We start from the raw sequence: 15,192 nt of genomic DNA, 5'->3' as shown, positions 1-15,192 counted from the left end.
AGTTTTGTTTGGTTAGAAACAGTAAATGCAAGAGAGAACAGTGGAGCAAAAATGTCTTTCAAAAATGAGGGCAAAATGAGAACTTTACTAGGCATATACATCTGAAAGAATTCATTACTGAAGGAGCCATATTACAAGAAATATTAAAAGAAGCCTTTCAGACAGAAAGGAAGTGATGTCAGATGGAATTAAATAGCTGCACACAGATGAAGAGCACTGAGTATTGTGACTATAAGTTTGGAAGGCAGATTTCATGAAGAAAATGTCTACTAACACCCCCCTCCCATAAAACTAATGTGAAGAAAACATTTAGTGAGGCCACAGCCTTCAGCAAGCACACCCAAGGGTAGTGTCTGTCCTAGCAGAAGCCCAAAAAGTTTTGTAAATCCTGACTCAGATTGTCTTGCCATTTGGACTGCTTGTAACTTATGCAAAAATGCAGCAAATTAAAGTGCTTTAGATAATACGAATAATGAATTTCTGTTTACCTATGAGGAGCTCTGTATAATCTTTGTGTTAATGTTTTTAAGGTGTTATCAATTCAAAAGTATGAGTTTGTTTACTGTTATACAGACACATTTAAGATAAAATATACAGACATACCTCGTTTTATTGCACTTCACAGATATTGCATTTTTTAAAAAATAATTAATTAATTTTGGGGGGCTGCATTGGGTCTTCGTTGCCTGCATGCAGGCTTTCTCGTTGCGGCAAGCGGGGGCTACTCTTCATTGTGGTGCACGGGCTTCTCACTTCAGTGGCTTCTCTTGTTGCGGCGCATGGGCTCTAGGCACGTGGGTTTCAGTAGTTGTGGCATGTGGGCTCAGTAGTTGTGGCTCATGGGCTCTGGAGTGCAGGCTCAGTAGTTGTGGCACACGTGCTTAGTTGTTCTGTGGCATGTGGGATCTTCCCGGACCGGGGCACGAACCCGTGTTCCCTGCATCAGCAGGTGGACTCTCAACCACTGCGCCACCAGGGAAGCCCCCAGACCCTACTTTTTAAAGGTCTCACCCTAGGGCATCCCAGGGTAGCAAATAAAATAAACTCATCTTTTCTGGGAAGACAAATCCCTGTAATGCTGGGAGTTTTAGTTCTCCCAAGTTAACCCCTACCCTCTTTTTCAGTATTTTTCCACATTCTTAGAAGGTTTCCCATCCTTAAAATACAACTGTGCCAATAATTTATTTTTTAAAAGAAGTTATTTGTGACATTATGAAAACTTTTTCAGAATTTTTTAGTTAAAATACATAATTTACTATAATTATGTTTATAAAAACTTAAGTGTATGGAAAAATAAAACATAAAGCTTACAATATGGTATAAAAGTCCTGTAGCTGGAACAGCTGAAATCCTTGCCGTACTCAATGAATCATTTTTCATTAAAGTTAATCTTTTAACAGTGGGTGTCAGGCAGATTTTTAGAAGCATTCTTCCTTGGTTCAGCTGGCTGTTTTTTAAGGTGATGTATCAAATATCACAAAGGTAATTCACCGTGTAATTAGACTCTGTAATTAGAATCAGCGTCCTTGTCCTTCTGCTGGAATATAAAGAAGGAAAAGTGTAGGTTTAAGGCATTATTTTCTTCAATCTGCAATAGGTAAGTAATATGAAGATGCAATTAGTATATAGAAGCACCTAGATGGCCAGTAGGGACTAAACATGATACTCCAAATCAAATAAATTGTTTATTTATTGTTTCACTTTTGGTTACAGGGGTATTAATATCTGTTGGGTACAGGACATTTGCCAAACATAGCACAGGCTTATTTTTCATGGTCAGTGTCTCATTTAATCTTCACCTCAACCTAATGAAGTAAGTATTGTAAACCCATTTTACAGATGACGAAACTGATCCTTAGAAAGACTATAGCTTATTCAAGGCCCTGCGGCTGATGGGTCCCAGGACTGTGATATGAATTCAGGTCTGTTTGAAATCCTCATCCTTCTTCGGGTCCACATCAGCAACCTCTGCTTCTCAAATTTAACATCTTGAGAAATCCTAATCTTCCCTTTGACCATACTGTCTTTTTGGTCTGATTTCCAGTTTCCGTATAGCTGATAGCATTAATCTTTTTGATGGTTTTATTTCAGGAATTACAGTTTGAAAGGCTGACCCGAGAGCTAGAGGCAGAACGCCAGATCGTCGCCAGCCAACTGGAGCGATGCAAGCTTGGATCCGAGACCGGCAGCATGAGCAGTGTCAGGTACTGTGCGCACTGCTCCTCAGGGCTGGGCTTTGAGCTGCCAGTGGAAGGAAATTGTGGTGTTTCTCTTCTCCTTGCAAACCTGGCGGTCGATTAGAACATTCAGTCAGATAGATGTTGGAAAGGAATTGTAACCAACCCAATTTAAGATGTTCAAAAGGTGTCTGATCTGATTTGTACTTGAAACTCTTCATAAAATGAATGCCTGCCCTGAATGCAAATTGTGCATCATTTTACACAAAAAGGAGGCTTTGTGTTTAGTCAACTTACTGGAAATGAGGAGATGCCATGTCACAGTCTCTCAGCTTGGTTCTTTTTTCTAAATGATCCAGAGTTGCAGGTTCTGGAAATGAAGGCGAGAAGGTTTTGGTGTAACTTGTATTGTTTGCTAATATACAATGCTAAATTATAAAATTGCTCCTCAGACATCAACCAATGCAATTCCTGTGTGTGAAAGCATTCAAATCCATAGATAGAATGGATTGCTTATTCAGTTAGGGGTTGGTTTGAGATTATGAAATATTTAAAAACAAACTTAGTCGCTTGACCACAAAATAAATTATCTGCCTAAGGACCATGTGTTCATATTTAAAAATAGAAGTGTGTGTGTGTGAGTGTGGCGTGTGAGTGTGTGTGTGAAAGAAACATAAATAAACCTCCGTAAGATGACTTTATTTTTCAAAAATGCATCGTACTTTTCTGTCATCTTGTTCTGTATTGTGGTTTTGGCATGCTACATTTTTAGGGAGGTATATTTGTTAAGGAAACAACAGTTGCTATGGCAAATAAACTCCAGCATTCTAGCGACTTAACACAATAGCGGTTTGTTTCTTACTCATGCAACAGATAGAGGTGGTGGATGCTGGTCAGGGGGCTGCTTCCCTTCCACGCAGTAATTAAGGACCCGGCTTCTCTCTTGAGAGCCCTGCCATCCCATACGGCCTCTTGGTCAATTGCATTGTCAATTGCATCACTGCAACCACAGTCCATTGGTGAGAACCAGTCACATGCCCTCTCATAGATGGAAATGGGGCAGGGATTCCTAGTCTTGGCGTCTGTAGCCACTCTTCCTAAGAGGCAGGAACGTGAGTTTGAGGGTCTCTTAACCAACTACTGCCACAAAAGAACTAAAACATGCTTGAATCCATTGCTCTTAAAATATTCTATCATTGTAAGATTAATTTGTAGTTGGAATGTTTCCTATTGGAGCTACCTGCCATTAATCTTTTAACATTGTTCTTTGCTTTGTCCAACAGTGATAACCTTTAAATGGAAATCATTGCACCTCTTGTTAGACTAAATTGCTTTGAAATATAATTTTCAATAGTAAAGCCTTAATTGCGGTATGTTAAAGCCCATCTGCTTTGGCACGCAAGTACCTAGGCTATACTAGCTACAAATAGATACATTGTAATCTCTTAAACTCATCACAGACTTGTCCGAACATCCATATTGACTAAAGTAGGTTGGACAAGAAAAAGGAGAAGTGAATTGTGTCCACTTGAAATTGTTTTCAGAAGGGTGACTGGTTGAAGTTAGTGAGACTAAAGTATGGGGAAAAATAATATTTATAAGTGTGTATTTGATTTAGTACATGTGGTTGTACATATTTGAAGAGCTCTTTTTTAATGGTGAACATTGCCTGAGAAGTAAGTCTGTCAGATTTTTTTAGGTCTGTAAACACTGGTTGAGTTGACATCTACATCATTTGCTTTGAAACCCATTGTTTCACCATTGGTCAGATTACCTTTTCAATTTGTATTCCTAATCTTTCTGTGTGATAACTTTGCATACTCTTCATCTCCATCTTGTATTTTGTTTCACCCCCCTCCAGCCCTTGGTAGCAGCAGGCCTGGGGGACCATGTTGTATCCTGTGTCTCAATTCCCAACTTCTGATTGGATCAAAAATGGATATCTGACCCAAGGGCGATTAATCCAGTAACTGGCCTGCAAGAAATTAGTCTTGTGCTCTTGAGAATGTGAACTAAGTGACCCCAAATCTGTGACATCTAATGGTTTGTGCTAGGAGATGGTGGCCATGAGGATTGGGTGCTGGTGGAAGAATCTGTGGTGACATAGAGTAGTCCAACAGAGACTCTGTGGTTCCTGAAAGTCAGAGACCAGTTTAGTTCCCATTAGGACTGGCTGCATTTAGATGTTGCATCTATTAGATTACCTTTTAAATTCTTAAAAACTTTCCTCCTCCCTCATTTGATTTGATTGAGTTGATATCTTTTCTTAGGTCTAATGTTTCATGAATAGAACACATCAGTGAACTGCCAAAGTAGGCAGAAAAATTATCCCATGACAGCTTGTGATTATTTATACTGTCTCTTGTATTCCCAGATCACAGCCCATGATACATAATCAATAATTCTGTATTAAATATATATTAAATAATAGTGCTGAGTGCAGATGACTCTGCCTAATTATTTCCCCTTGCCATATAGCTATATATATGTCTTCATCAAGCTTGATTATTTTTGTATTTTGGAAATGTCTAATGTATGAATCTGCATTTGAATAATACAAGAAATTTACTGATATTTCACTGGAGAAAATCCAATACATACCTTCCACTGTTTTTTTTTTTTTTTCTGTCACAACCTAGTTGTTTGCTCAGCTTCAGAAATGCACCTTTGGAAATTCAAGTCTTTATTAAGGGTGATAGACTAACCTAGTTAGCACATCAAAGGGGATGTTTAAAAATAAACAAAATAGAATGTAAACAATTTTTGAAAAAGGAGAGCAGGTAAAGAAGTCTGTGATGGTTTAGATTTGTTTTATCTTCTTAGGGATACTAGGGAGGAGTAAGAGGGTTTGTTAGAGGGAATGAAACAGAATCAAATATTTTTCAGATTTTTATATAAGTGGTAAAAATGACTGATAAATACAGTTTGGTTTTCCTCTGCCTGTACTGGTGTTAGGAAATTGCTCCATCTGATTCCTAAGACCTTTCCTGGTAGTTACACTGACAATTTAAATGTCATGAAAAGACATTATTAGTATGCATTAATAACAGCCAACTTTGCAATAGTCAATCAAATCATAAATGAGAATGCCGAGAATTTGGAGAGGGGAGAATCTGGAGATAGCTATTGTTACAGCACAAAGCAACTTCTGCATCCTCATATCTAGGGTACAAGTAGCTGCAAATAAGAACACTGTGATCTCTTAAACTCTTCTCAGACTTTTCTAAGCAAATTCATATCATAGCTTCCAGAAATCAGATCAATTAGTGGTTGTTGAAGTGTCATCAGTCTTCTAGAATAGAATTATTGTTGCTTCTTACTGTAGCTACAGTTCCACTATGTCCCTCATCGCCTTCCTCTCTTGGCTTTCCTCACTGGTTTCAGGCCAAACCTTTCCAAGCTCTTGGATCCTCCTTCCTCCTACAACAAGAGAGTTTGGTTCCCTGGCTTCTCCCTAATTCCCCAGAACCATCGAGATCTGAATCAGGAATGTTATTTATATAGAGGAGGCCCTTTATTTAGGGTCATGACCAAATCCTTCTTGCTAATAGGCTAATAGCCCAATTCCACCCTCTGGCCAGTTGCAACTACTTGGTTCTCACCCATTCCTCAGGCTAAGACCTGTCAGGGAGGTCTTGGTCCAGCAGCCCTAGGAGCCACCTGGTCCTCTTCTAGATGGGGCCCTCTGTTGCTCCTGCAAGCCGCAGAGGACCTGCCTGTACCCATGCCCTTGTCATACTCTCTATAGACCCCTGGAACAGCATTCTAACTCATCCCTTTGCCTGCATTCTGCCCAAATCCATCCTCCATGTGGTGTGAAATTGATCTATGTAAACACATAGATCAGAACCATGTCTGCGAAGGACCTGTTCCCGCTTCTGCAATTTCATGAATACACCACTCTTTCCCACCTCACGTGGTTTATAGGCATGTGATCCCTTCCATCTAGAATATCCTGCTTCTTTTGCCAGGTCATCTCTTCCTGTGGATCCAGTTACCCAGCTCAGGGCTCACATTCTTCTGAATGTCTTCTTGATCTGTTCAAATTGGGGCTAGATGTCCCTTCCTTGGGAGTTATTAGAACTTAACAAAGTTTGGAGTCTGGGACTCTGTTGACCCTTCTAGAAGATCCTTGCCACAGAATGTTTTAACCTTCAGTCAAAGGACCCTGGGGATTTTCTCAAGTGCTACTGAAAATTTAAGGATACCAGACTAGATGCCTTACTCATATCCCTTGATTCCCATGGGCAGCAGGAACATAATGGGAGAGAACTTGAATTCAAGTAATAGTTGGACCTATCTTATGAACTCTTCCTAAAGGAGACCTGATGCTTGGAAGACTGATGATGATGATGCTGACGATGATTTTGACAAGAGTCGGTCTGGAGCTCAAAGACAATGTCAAAAAATTCAAAGCTAGAGAGATTTGACACATGATAAATTCTCCTTTGCTGGCTTTAAAGATGGAGCTAAAGACGTGGCTAGCAACACACGTGGCTTCTAGATCCTGAGAGTGATTCTCAGCTGACAGCCGGCAAGGAGAAGGGGACCTCAGTCTTAGGACCAAAGGGAATTGCATTCCACTCATAGCCTGAATGAACTTGCAAGCAGGTTATTCCCCAGAACCTTTAGAAAGGAAAGTAGCCCAGCAGAAACTCTGATGAGAACCTTGTAAGACCCTGAACAGAGAATCCAGCCATGCCACGCCTAAAAAACTTACGAAATTTACAAAATTTACAAAACTTACAAAACTGTTAGCTATAAAAAAATTATATGTTTTCTAAGCTGCTCAGTTTGTGGTAACTAGTTATGCAGTAATAGAAAATGAATATGGTGCTTTTCTATTGGTGGTATTATATATTACAAGCTGAATTATGAAAGTTTTTTAGAGAAAATAAATATTATTCTATGAGCATCTGTATTCCATTCAAGAGTTTAATTTCTGTTGCCAATTTTATTTTTCATGCATATGCACATGCATTTGGATTCACATATTAAAATAATCTATGGCTTTGATTCTAAGAAGTAGAGGTATTTGAATGTAGAGTGGAGTCATTATTTACTGTAGAATAAGGAAAACTAATAAAGCAATCATCTTTAGCCTTGCCATTTTTATAATATAGGTACCCAAGACTCCAATTGGAGTAATATATGTTTAAAAAGACAAAATGTAGGAACTTCCCCGGCAGTCCAGTGGTTAAGACTCTGCCTTCCAGTGCAGGAGACAGGGGTTCGATCCCTGATTGGGGAACTAAGATCCCACATACCAGAGGGGCAAAAATTACAAAATGTAATATATGTGTAAAAAATGCTTGTTCCACATTAGAAGATGCTCTTTCTTTCTAGCAGATGAATTATTGAATTTCTCACAAACCAGTTTCTTCAAAACATTGAGCACCTAAGTCTGTTCCAGATGTGTCACTGTGCCCTTCATCTCATTCAAACCTTTCATGATACACAGTAAGTCACGTCTGAATATTTTAACATGGGGACTTTTCTTGGACTTGAATAATAGAGCCAAGTAATTCAGTCGTGAGGATGGCAAGATGTTACCAAATAGATTTGGTGCTTCAGAGGAAGGCAGATAGATGTCTACACGTTTATGTGGGGAGTTTGTTCAATATGGGAACATCTCCAGTTGGGTTATGGCATGGACTTTATATTTGGGAAAACACAGTCTAAAAGAAGTTTGTAAGTATATTGTAAACTGCCTCAGATAGTCTAGGTGTGTTCTACATTGTCTAAAAGCTGGGCGAAAGACAGGTAGCTGGAAGAGAGCTTTTCACACTGAGAGCTCACGTGGACCGGGACTCTTAAGAAGTAAAATCACTGGTTTTATTTATTTAGAAAAAGATGCTTGTGAAAGACTGTATGGACCCAACATGTTAGCAGGCACTCCTTGGGCTTCAAAAGTGAATGTGGGGCTTCCCTGGTGGCGCAGTGGTTGAGAGTCTGCCTGCCAATGCAGGGGACACGGGTTTGTGCCCCGGTCTGGGAAGGCCCCACATGCCGCGGAGCAGCTGGGCCCGTGAGCCATGGCCGCTGAGCCTGCGTGTCCGGAGGCTGTGCTCCGCAGCGGGAGAGGCCACGGCAGTGAGAGGCCCGCGTACTGCAAAAGAACAAAAATAAATAAATAAATAAAAAGTGAATGTGGTGAAGCTCCTGGTCTCCAGGGGGTTACTGTCAAATACAGAGAGAGACACATCAGCAGGCAGAACATGCTGGAACATGTTGGTGCCATGAAGAGAACAGGAGGCCATGCCAGTGATGGTTTCACAGAGGGATATTTGTGTGTTGAAGATGTGAAACATTGGCAGGGAAGGAACTGGGATAAAGGCATTGCTCAGAAGGAAAGTACAAAGTCAGAAAGACAAGGGTGGATAGGAATCAGTGTGGTTGGTATAGTGAGCCCATAGATGGACTGGTGTTGATTAAGGGTGCAGACAGACAGGACCATTTGGTGAGCAGTCAGGCTAGAGACTTTGGGTTTTGTTGAGTGGGCGATAGAACATGGAAGACGGTTCTCCCCAAGGAAGTGATATTCTGGTAGGAAGCATTGGTTCTGCCAACTGCGTGGAGAATGGATTGAAGCCCATGGAGGCTGGTGACAGCCACATAAGATGCTAGCCTCTGTGCAGGAGATGGGTCATAAAACTGAAAGCAAGGTCATGAGCACTTGACAGTGGTTTCAGAGTTAGAGTTGGGAGGGTCTGGAAACTCACTTGTGTCAAAGGAGACAGAGCAGGATTGCAAAATTACTATTTTTTTTTTTAACTTAAACATTTGGGTAGGCTAAGCCAACACTGTGAGCTTAGCTCCAACACAACCATTGCCTGTTTTCAACAAGGAACCTTTGATTTTTTTATTTCATGGTATGTGAATGTATGCTAATTCCCTTTTATCCAGGAGAAGCTATCATAGAATTTTAAATTTAAGAGATTGCTGCGTTAGCAGCAGGCAGCAAAGATGTTGCCTAATTTGTTGACAGTAAAGTGGTATTCATAAGCCCCAGTCTTCGGAAACATCTGTTTGTTTAGTACCTCAAGAGCTGAGGAAGTTTAAAACTTGTCACAAATTGTTGCTTCGTCTTACACACTTATTTGAGAATGTAACTCTCAGCAAGATTTTATTGAAAAGATCTGTCCAAGGAATTGACTGCCAGCTTTACCCCAAATCTAGCAATTAACCTTCTCTTTCTGATGTGTAGATGATGGTCTCCACCTGTTGAGACTCACTGTCATTTTGACAGTCCTCATTTAAGGTAAAGAGTTCATTCTGTCTTTCGGGATTCTTGGATTGCCTGTCGTATCGTAAATGCCCAAGAAATACTGAAGCTCTAATGTTTAGGAGGTGGTCCGGGTGGTGTTTAAGACAATGCAGTTTGGAACCGGTAAGTTTTGGCTTTGAATCTTCGCTCTGCCTATTGCTAAGTGTGTGACATTGGGAAATATACTAGTCCTCTAGAAACTCAATTTATCTGCCTGTAAATTGGGGCGAATAGTACTTATCTGAGATGTTGGTTATAAGGATCAAATGTGGAAAAGTGTTTAAAATAAATAACATAGTGTTTGTCACTGAGAAAATATTTGATATATGTGGGCTGGTCCTCTTCTTAATGAATTAATTAATTTTTATAAATATTATAATTATGACTCACTTGTCACGTGCACAAGTAGATAGGAAATGCCCTCATCTTCATAGAGCACTGTTATTTGTTTATACCTTTCCTTCTTTTTGTTTTATTTAGTGGATGATTATGATGATATCAAATTAACTGAAGACAGAGTATTCTGACTGTCACCATTTTCTGCTAGGGACACCACAGTATGGTGATATTCTTGAATTAATGTGTGAGCAGTATGTATGTGATCATATAGCCACGATGTACTGAAACATCACACTGTTTGATATGGTCTCATAACCATAAAAACTGCACTTGCCTCAGGTGGACAGTTGCTCAAGTCACTATAATTTTGAGTGTCTGTGTCCTACTGTTACTAATAAGCTCATTTAATGCCTTTGTAACCTGGTACTAGAAAATAATTTTACCGAAGAGATGAAGGTGGGAATAGAGAAATTCCTCAATGTTACTGAAACACTGGAATTGTTAGCACTGTTTTAAAGCCTTTTGGGGTCTTTGAGGGACTATGGAAGCTAATAGCATCCCTCTGGGACTTGTGTCTAAAAGCTGAGGTCTGCCTATCTAGTTCCCAAATCAGAGAAGTGTTGCCCTCAGCCGTGTGAGTGGGTTGCTAGGGCCAGTGAAACAAGGACAAGTCTGTAAGAACATGGGTTTCCGGAGTCCTCTTTTAGGACAGGAAGGAGTGCAAGATCTCATTCATCCATTCATTCATGGCTTCGTTAAACACACATAAATTATGGCCCTACTATGTGTCACACAATGTAATAGACACTGGGAGTACAGCTCTGGATGAGAAAAGCACATTGCCTGCCCTCAGGTAACTTAGTCTTCATGCTGCCTTAGGGATGTTATTTAGGATAATAGCAAGATCTTTCTCTGCTCTCCTAGTGTCTATAGCAAGATGTCTATCAAGCTAACCTTCGTGTGTGTGATCAACCACTTAATATGGAGATAATGCAGCAAATGCAAGAGCGAAACTCAAGAGACAGAATTAAGTTAGCTCGATTCTATTTAAACTGCCCTTTGGGGTGCGGGTACAGAGATTTCGTTTAAGCTTGAACCTGGCCATTTCAAACACTTCTTATATTTGGCTAATGAACTAGCATTCCAGAGGGAGAAAATTCATCCGAACTTAGTTTCCTGTGCAGCTCTAGAGTCAGAACAAAGAAATAATAAACTAATGAAGAAATAAAGCACCGTAGGATATTTGAAAGTTTTTAGAGAAATATTAAAAACTTCAAAATAAGGGAATTTTAGGAAATAAGATATAAAGGAATCAGCAGTGTTTCTGCCAGGGGATTGAATTCATCATTTTTCACAGATTTCACTGGCATCATTATTCCCAGGGAGAATTCTTTCATGTTAAGTCAGAAAAGCACAAAACCAAATAAAACTCTGAAATGCTAATTGAATACAATGATAAAATAAGGTACTTCCAAATAAAAGTATTCTATTAAAATGGACTGATAGCTTATTTTTTAAATGTTATCATTGATTCATAGGGCTTTAGTTATGAAGTGATTTTTTTTGAGATTATGCTTTACAAATGATTCTCAGAAAAATCTTATACTTTAAGATAGTGGTATATATAGTATAATGAAATATATGATATATACAATGGAAAATATGTGGTATGTTTACATGGATGTTTTCAAAAATGCCACAGCTCTACTGAGGAAATAGAATTTGACCAATGGTTGTTTGAGATGCTTTTCTGCCTTTCTTTAATTGCCTACCTCACCGTCTTAGAGATAAACACTAAACTGAATTTTTATGTTTATTCATTCCCTTGGATTTCTTTGTATTTTCCCACATGCAAACATCCAGATATGCAAAATATTATTTGGTTGGCCTGTTTTTGTTTTTTTGTGTGTTTTTTAATTAATTAATTTAATTTATTTATTTTTAGCTGCATTGGGTCTTTATTGCTGTGCGCGGGATTTCTCTAGTTGCGGCGAGTAGGGGCTACTCTTCGTTGCGGTGTGCAGGCTTCTCACTGCGGTGGCTTCTCTTGTTGTGGAGCACGGCCTCTAGGCGTGCGAGCTTCAGTAGTTGTGGCTCACGGGCTCAGTAGTTGTGGCTCATAGGCTGTAGAGCACATGCTCAGTAGTTGTGGCGCATGGGCTTAGTTGCTCCGCGGCATGTGGGATCTTCCCGGACCAGGGCTCGAACCCATGTCCCCTGCATTGGCAGGCGGATTCTTAACCACTGCGCCACCAGGGAAGTCCAGTTGGCCTGTTTTTGAATCTTACATAATTATGTTACATATTCTTTGCAACTTGCATTTTTTTCACTCAACCGTCTCTTTTGCAGATTTATTCATGTCGATATAGGTGCTTGTAGTTCATGAATTTTTTTTTTTTTCACTGATGCCTCCTAGTTCATTATCTGACTATGCCAAAAAGCATTTATCCTTTCTCCTGAGAAGAACATTTGCAGAGTTTGCAGGGTTTGCTTTTTGGAAACATATGGCTTGGGACATGGTTGTGTGGGACTCCTAGTGTAGGTGTGCATGTGTTTCTTTTGGGTACGCACAGGGCAGCCCTGGCAGCCTTTCAGGATTTGAACGTCTTCAGCTTCCTTTATAAAGTCAAAGAGCTTTCAGAAGTAACTGTACAAATTTACGGTCCCATCAGAGATGACTAATCCTTTGCTCCATATACTCAGCAAAAACTTGCTACTTTCCAAGTTTTCTTGGCCCTTTTGTTGCAAATCTGGTGGCTTTGAAGTTGGCATCTCCCTACCTTCTGCACTAACAGGACTTTTTACATATTTATTAGAGATTTGTGTTTATTTTTCCATTAAATGCCTATTGATGTCTTTTACACATTTTTCTGTTACTGATTTTCCTTTTTCTTAGTTATTTTAATTCTCAGTATATTTGTACACTCATTTTCTGTTAATTTAATGTGTTTACCACCATGTTCTTCCAGTTTGAGCTTTTTCACCTTCTTATGGTGTCCTCTGATGAACAGAAGGGCTTATTTTAGTTTTGCTAGATTGATCAGTCTGTTTTCTTTAGGATTCATGCTTTTTGGAATCTTGCTTAAGAAATCATATCTACTAAAACAACATTAAAACAATTTCCTAAGATTTTTGGGGTTTTTTTAGCTCTGCCACGCAGCTTGTGGGATCTCATTTCCCTGACCAGGGATTGAACCTGGGCCACAGCAGTGAAAGCCCGTAATCCTAGCCACTGGGCCACCAGAGAACTCCCTATAGCTTCTTATATTAAAGCCTTTTTTTTTTTTTTTTTTTTTTTTTTTTGCGGGTACGTGGGCCTCTCACTGTTGTAGCCTCTCCCATTGCGGAGCACAGGCTCCGGACGCACAGCCTCAGCAGCCATGGCTCACGGGCCCAGCCGCTCCGCGGCATGTGGGATCTTCCTGGACCGGGGCACGAACACGTGTCCACTGCATCGGCAGGCAGACTCTCAACCACTGCGCCACCAGGGAAGCCCTATTAAAGTCTTTAATTCGCTTGTAATTGATTTCCTGGTTGTGTTTTGGTTTTTGATTTTGTTTTTTTTTTTGGAGGGGGGCGCCTGGAAAAGGTAGAGATTCAGTTTATTTTTTTTTCATGTAAATAACTGATTGTCCCAATACCTGCTATTGAGTAGATTGTCATTTGCTCCATGAGCTTAGAATGCCATCTCTATCATATGTCAGATTTTCACATATATGTGGTCTACTTCTGGGATATTGGAGGAAATTATAGCTTTGTTATTTTAAGTCTTCCTATTCATGAACCTGATGTCAATCCATTTTGTTTACTGTCTTTCAGTGAAGTTTATACGTTTCTTCTTAAAGACTTAGCACTATTCTTTTTTTCATTCATGCTTAAGCCCCTTAGAGTTTTCGTTGCTCTTGGAAATGTTATCCTTTTTATAAGGTGCAACTTCTAAGAGCTTCTTTTTATATAGAAATGCAATTGATTTTTATGTATTGATCTGATACCAAGCAAACTTGCTAAAAACTCTTTAAGTATTTCTGTAATTAGTTTTTAGATTCCTTCAGGGTTTTTATATGAGTAACCTGTAAAGATTACTATATTCTGTTTTCTTTTAAAATCTTTTAACTTTCATTTTGTTTTGTTTTCTTTTTGTACTGATAAGAAGTGGGCAAGGCTAGGCAACCTTTTATTTAATGGAATTCCTTTATCATTACAAGAATTGCTGCAGGTGTTTTTAAATAACAACTTTATTGATATATAATTCATATACCATTCAATTAAAATGTAAAAGTTAATGGGTTCTAGTATATTTATAGGGTTTTACAGCCATTACCACAGTCAGTTTTAGAACATTTTCATCACCCCAAAAAGAAACCTCATACCCTTCTCAGCCCTATAGATTTGCCTTTTCTAGACATTTCATATAAATGGAATCATGCCATATGGGGTGTTTGGGGATTGGCCCTTTTATCTAGCATAGTGTTTTCAATGTTCATCCATGTTGTGCCATGTATCCGTATGTCATTTCTTTTTTATTGCCCAGTAAAGTTCAATTGAATGGACATAACACACTTCATCCATTAACCAAGTGTTGGACGTTTAGGTTGTTTCCAATTGGGGGATATTATGATTGGGCTTCTGTGAACACTCATGTACATATCTTTGTGTGCACAAATGTTTTCATTTCTCTTGGGTGTATAGCTACAAGTAGAATTGCTGGGTCATACTATATCAATACAGTTTTTTAAAAAATAAACTCATTTTATATAGTTAAGGTCTTTCCTTTTAATTCCTAGTTTGCCAAGTGTTTTATCATAAAGAATTATTAAATTTTAATTGTTACAGATATCACTGGCTCATTCATTTTTGGTGCTGAGTAGTATTCCATTGTATGAATGTAGCACAATTAATGTGTTCATTCACCTGTTGATGGACATTTGGGTTGTTGATAGTTTTTGCTATTTACAGATGAAGCTGCTATGAACAAGTCTTGTACACAAGTCTTTGTATGACATATACTTTCTTTTCATTCAGGTAAATATCTACATGCAGAATATCTGGGTCATATGGCAGGTGCATGTTTAACTTTTCAAGAGAATGCCAAACTGTTTCCCAAAGCAGTTGTACCACCTCCAATCCTATGAGTGGCATATGAGGGTTCTATTAAGCTATTTCTAATATGCTAATTTAAATTATGTTTTTCATTTCTCTAAGTTCAATTTGTTCTCATTCATATTTGCTTTGACATATTGGATGCTCTCTTTTAAGTTTCAATTTCAAAGTCCCCTTTATATCTTTAAGCATATTAAGTATGGGTTTTTTTCATATTCTGAATCTGATAATTCCACTGTCTTCAATCTTTGTGGATTTTATTCTTCTGCTTATTGCTTCTAATTAATATGGCTCATAGGGACTTACTCA

At 39.0% G+C, this 15,192-nt stretch overlaps 1 protein-coding gene across 7 annotated transcripts in view; it reads left to right on the top strand.

The window, feature by feature from the left end:
* CTNND2 (catenin delta 2) overlaps nt 1-15,192 on the top strand; it is a 930,830-nt gene that overhangs the window by 335,804 nt on the left and 579,834 nt on the right. For all 7 annotated transcript variants that reach the window (XM_060295662.1, XM_060295656.1, XM_060295659.1 and 4 more), the window contains one exon: nt 2,092-2,204. In XM_060295662.1, the coding sequence (XP_060151645.1) occupies nt 2,191-2,204 (14 nt within the window). In that variant the 5' untranslated portion in view covers nt 2,092-2,190. The remainder of the gene's footprint in view (nt 1-2,091; nt 2,205-15,192) is intronic.

This window comes from Globicephala melas, chromosome 3 (genome assembly GCF_963455315.2).
Source record: "Globicephala melas chromosome 3, mGloMel1.2, whole genome shotgun sequence".
In the NCBI taxonomy this organism is placed as follows: Eukaryota; Metazoa; Chordata; class Mammalia; order Artiodactyla; family Delphinidae; genus Globicephala; species Globicephala melas.
Note: the sequence above shows the minus strand (reverse complement) of the source record. Positions and strands in the feature narration are given on the sequence as shown.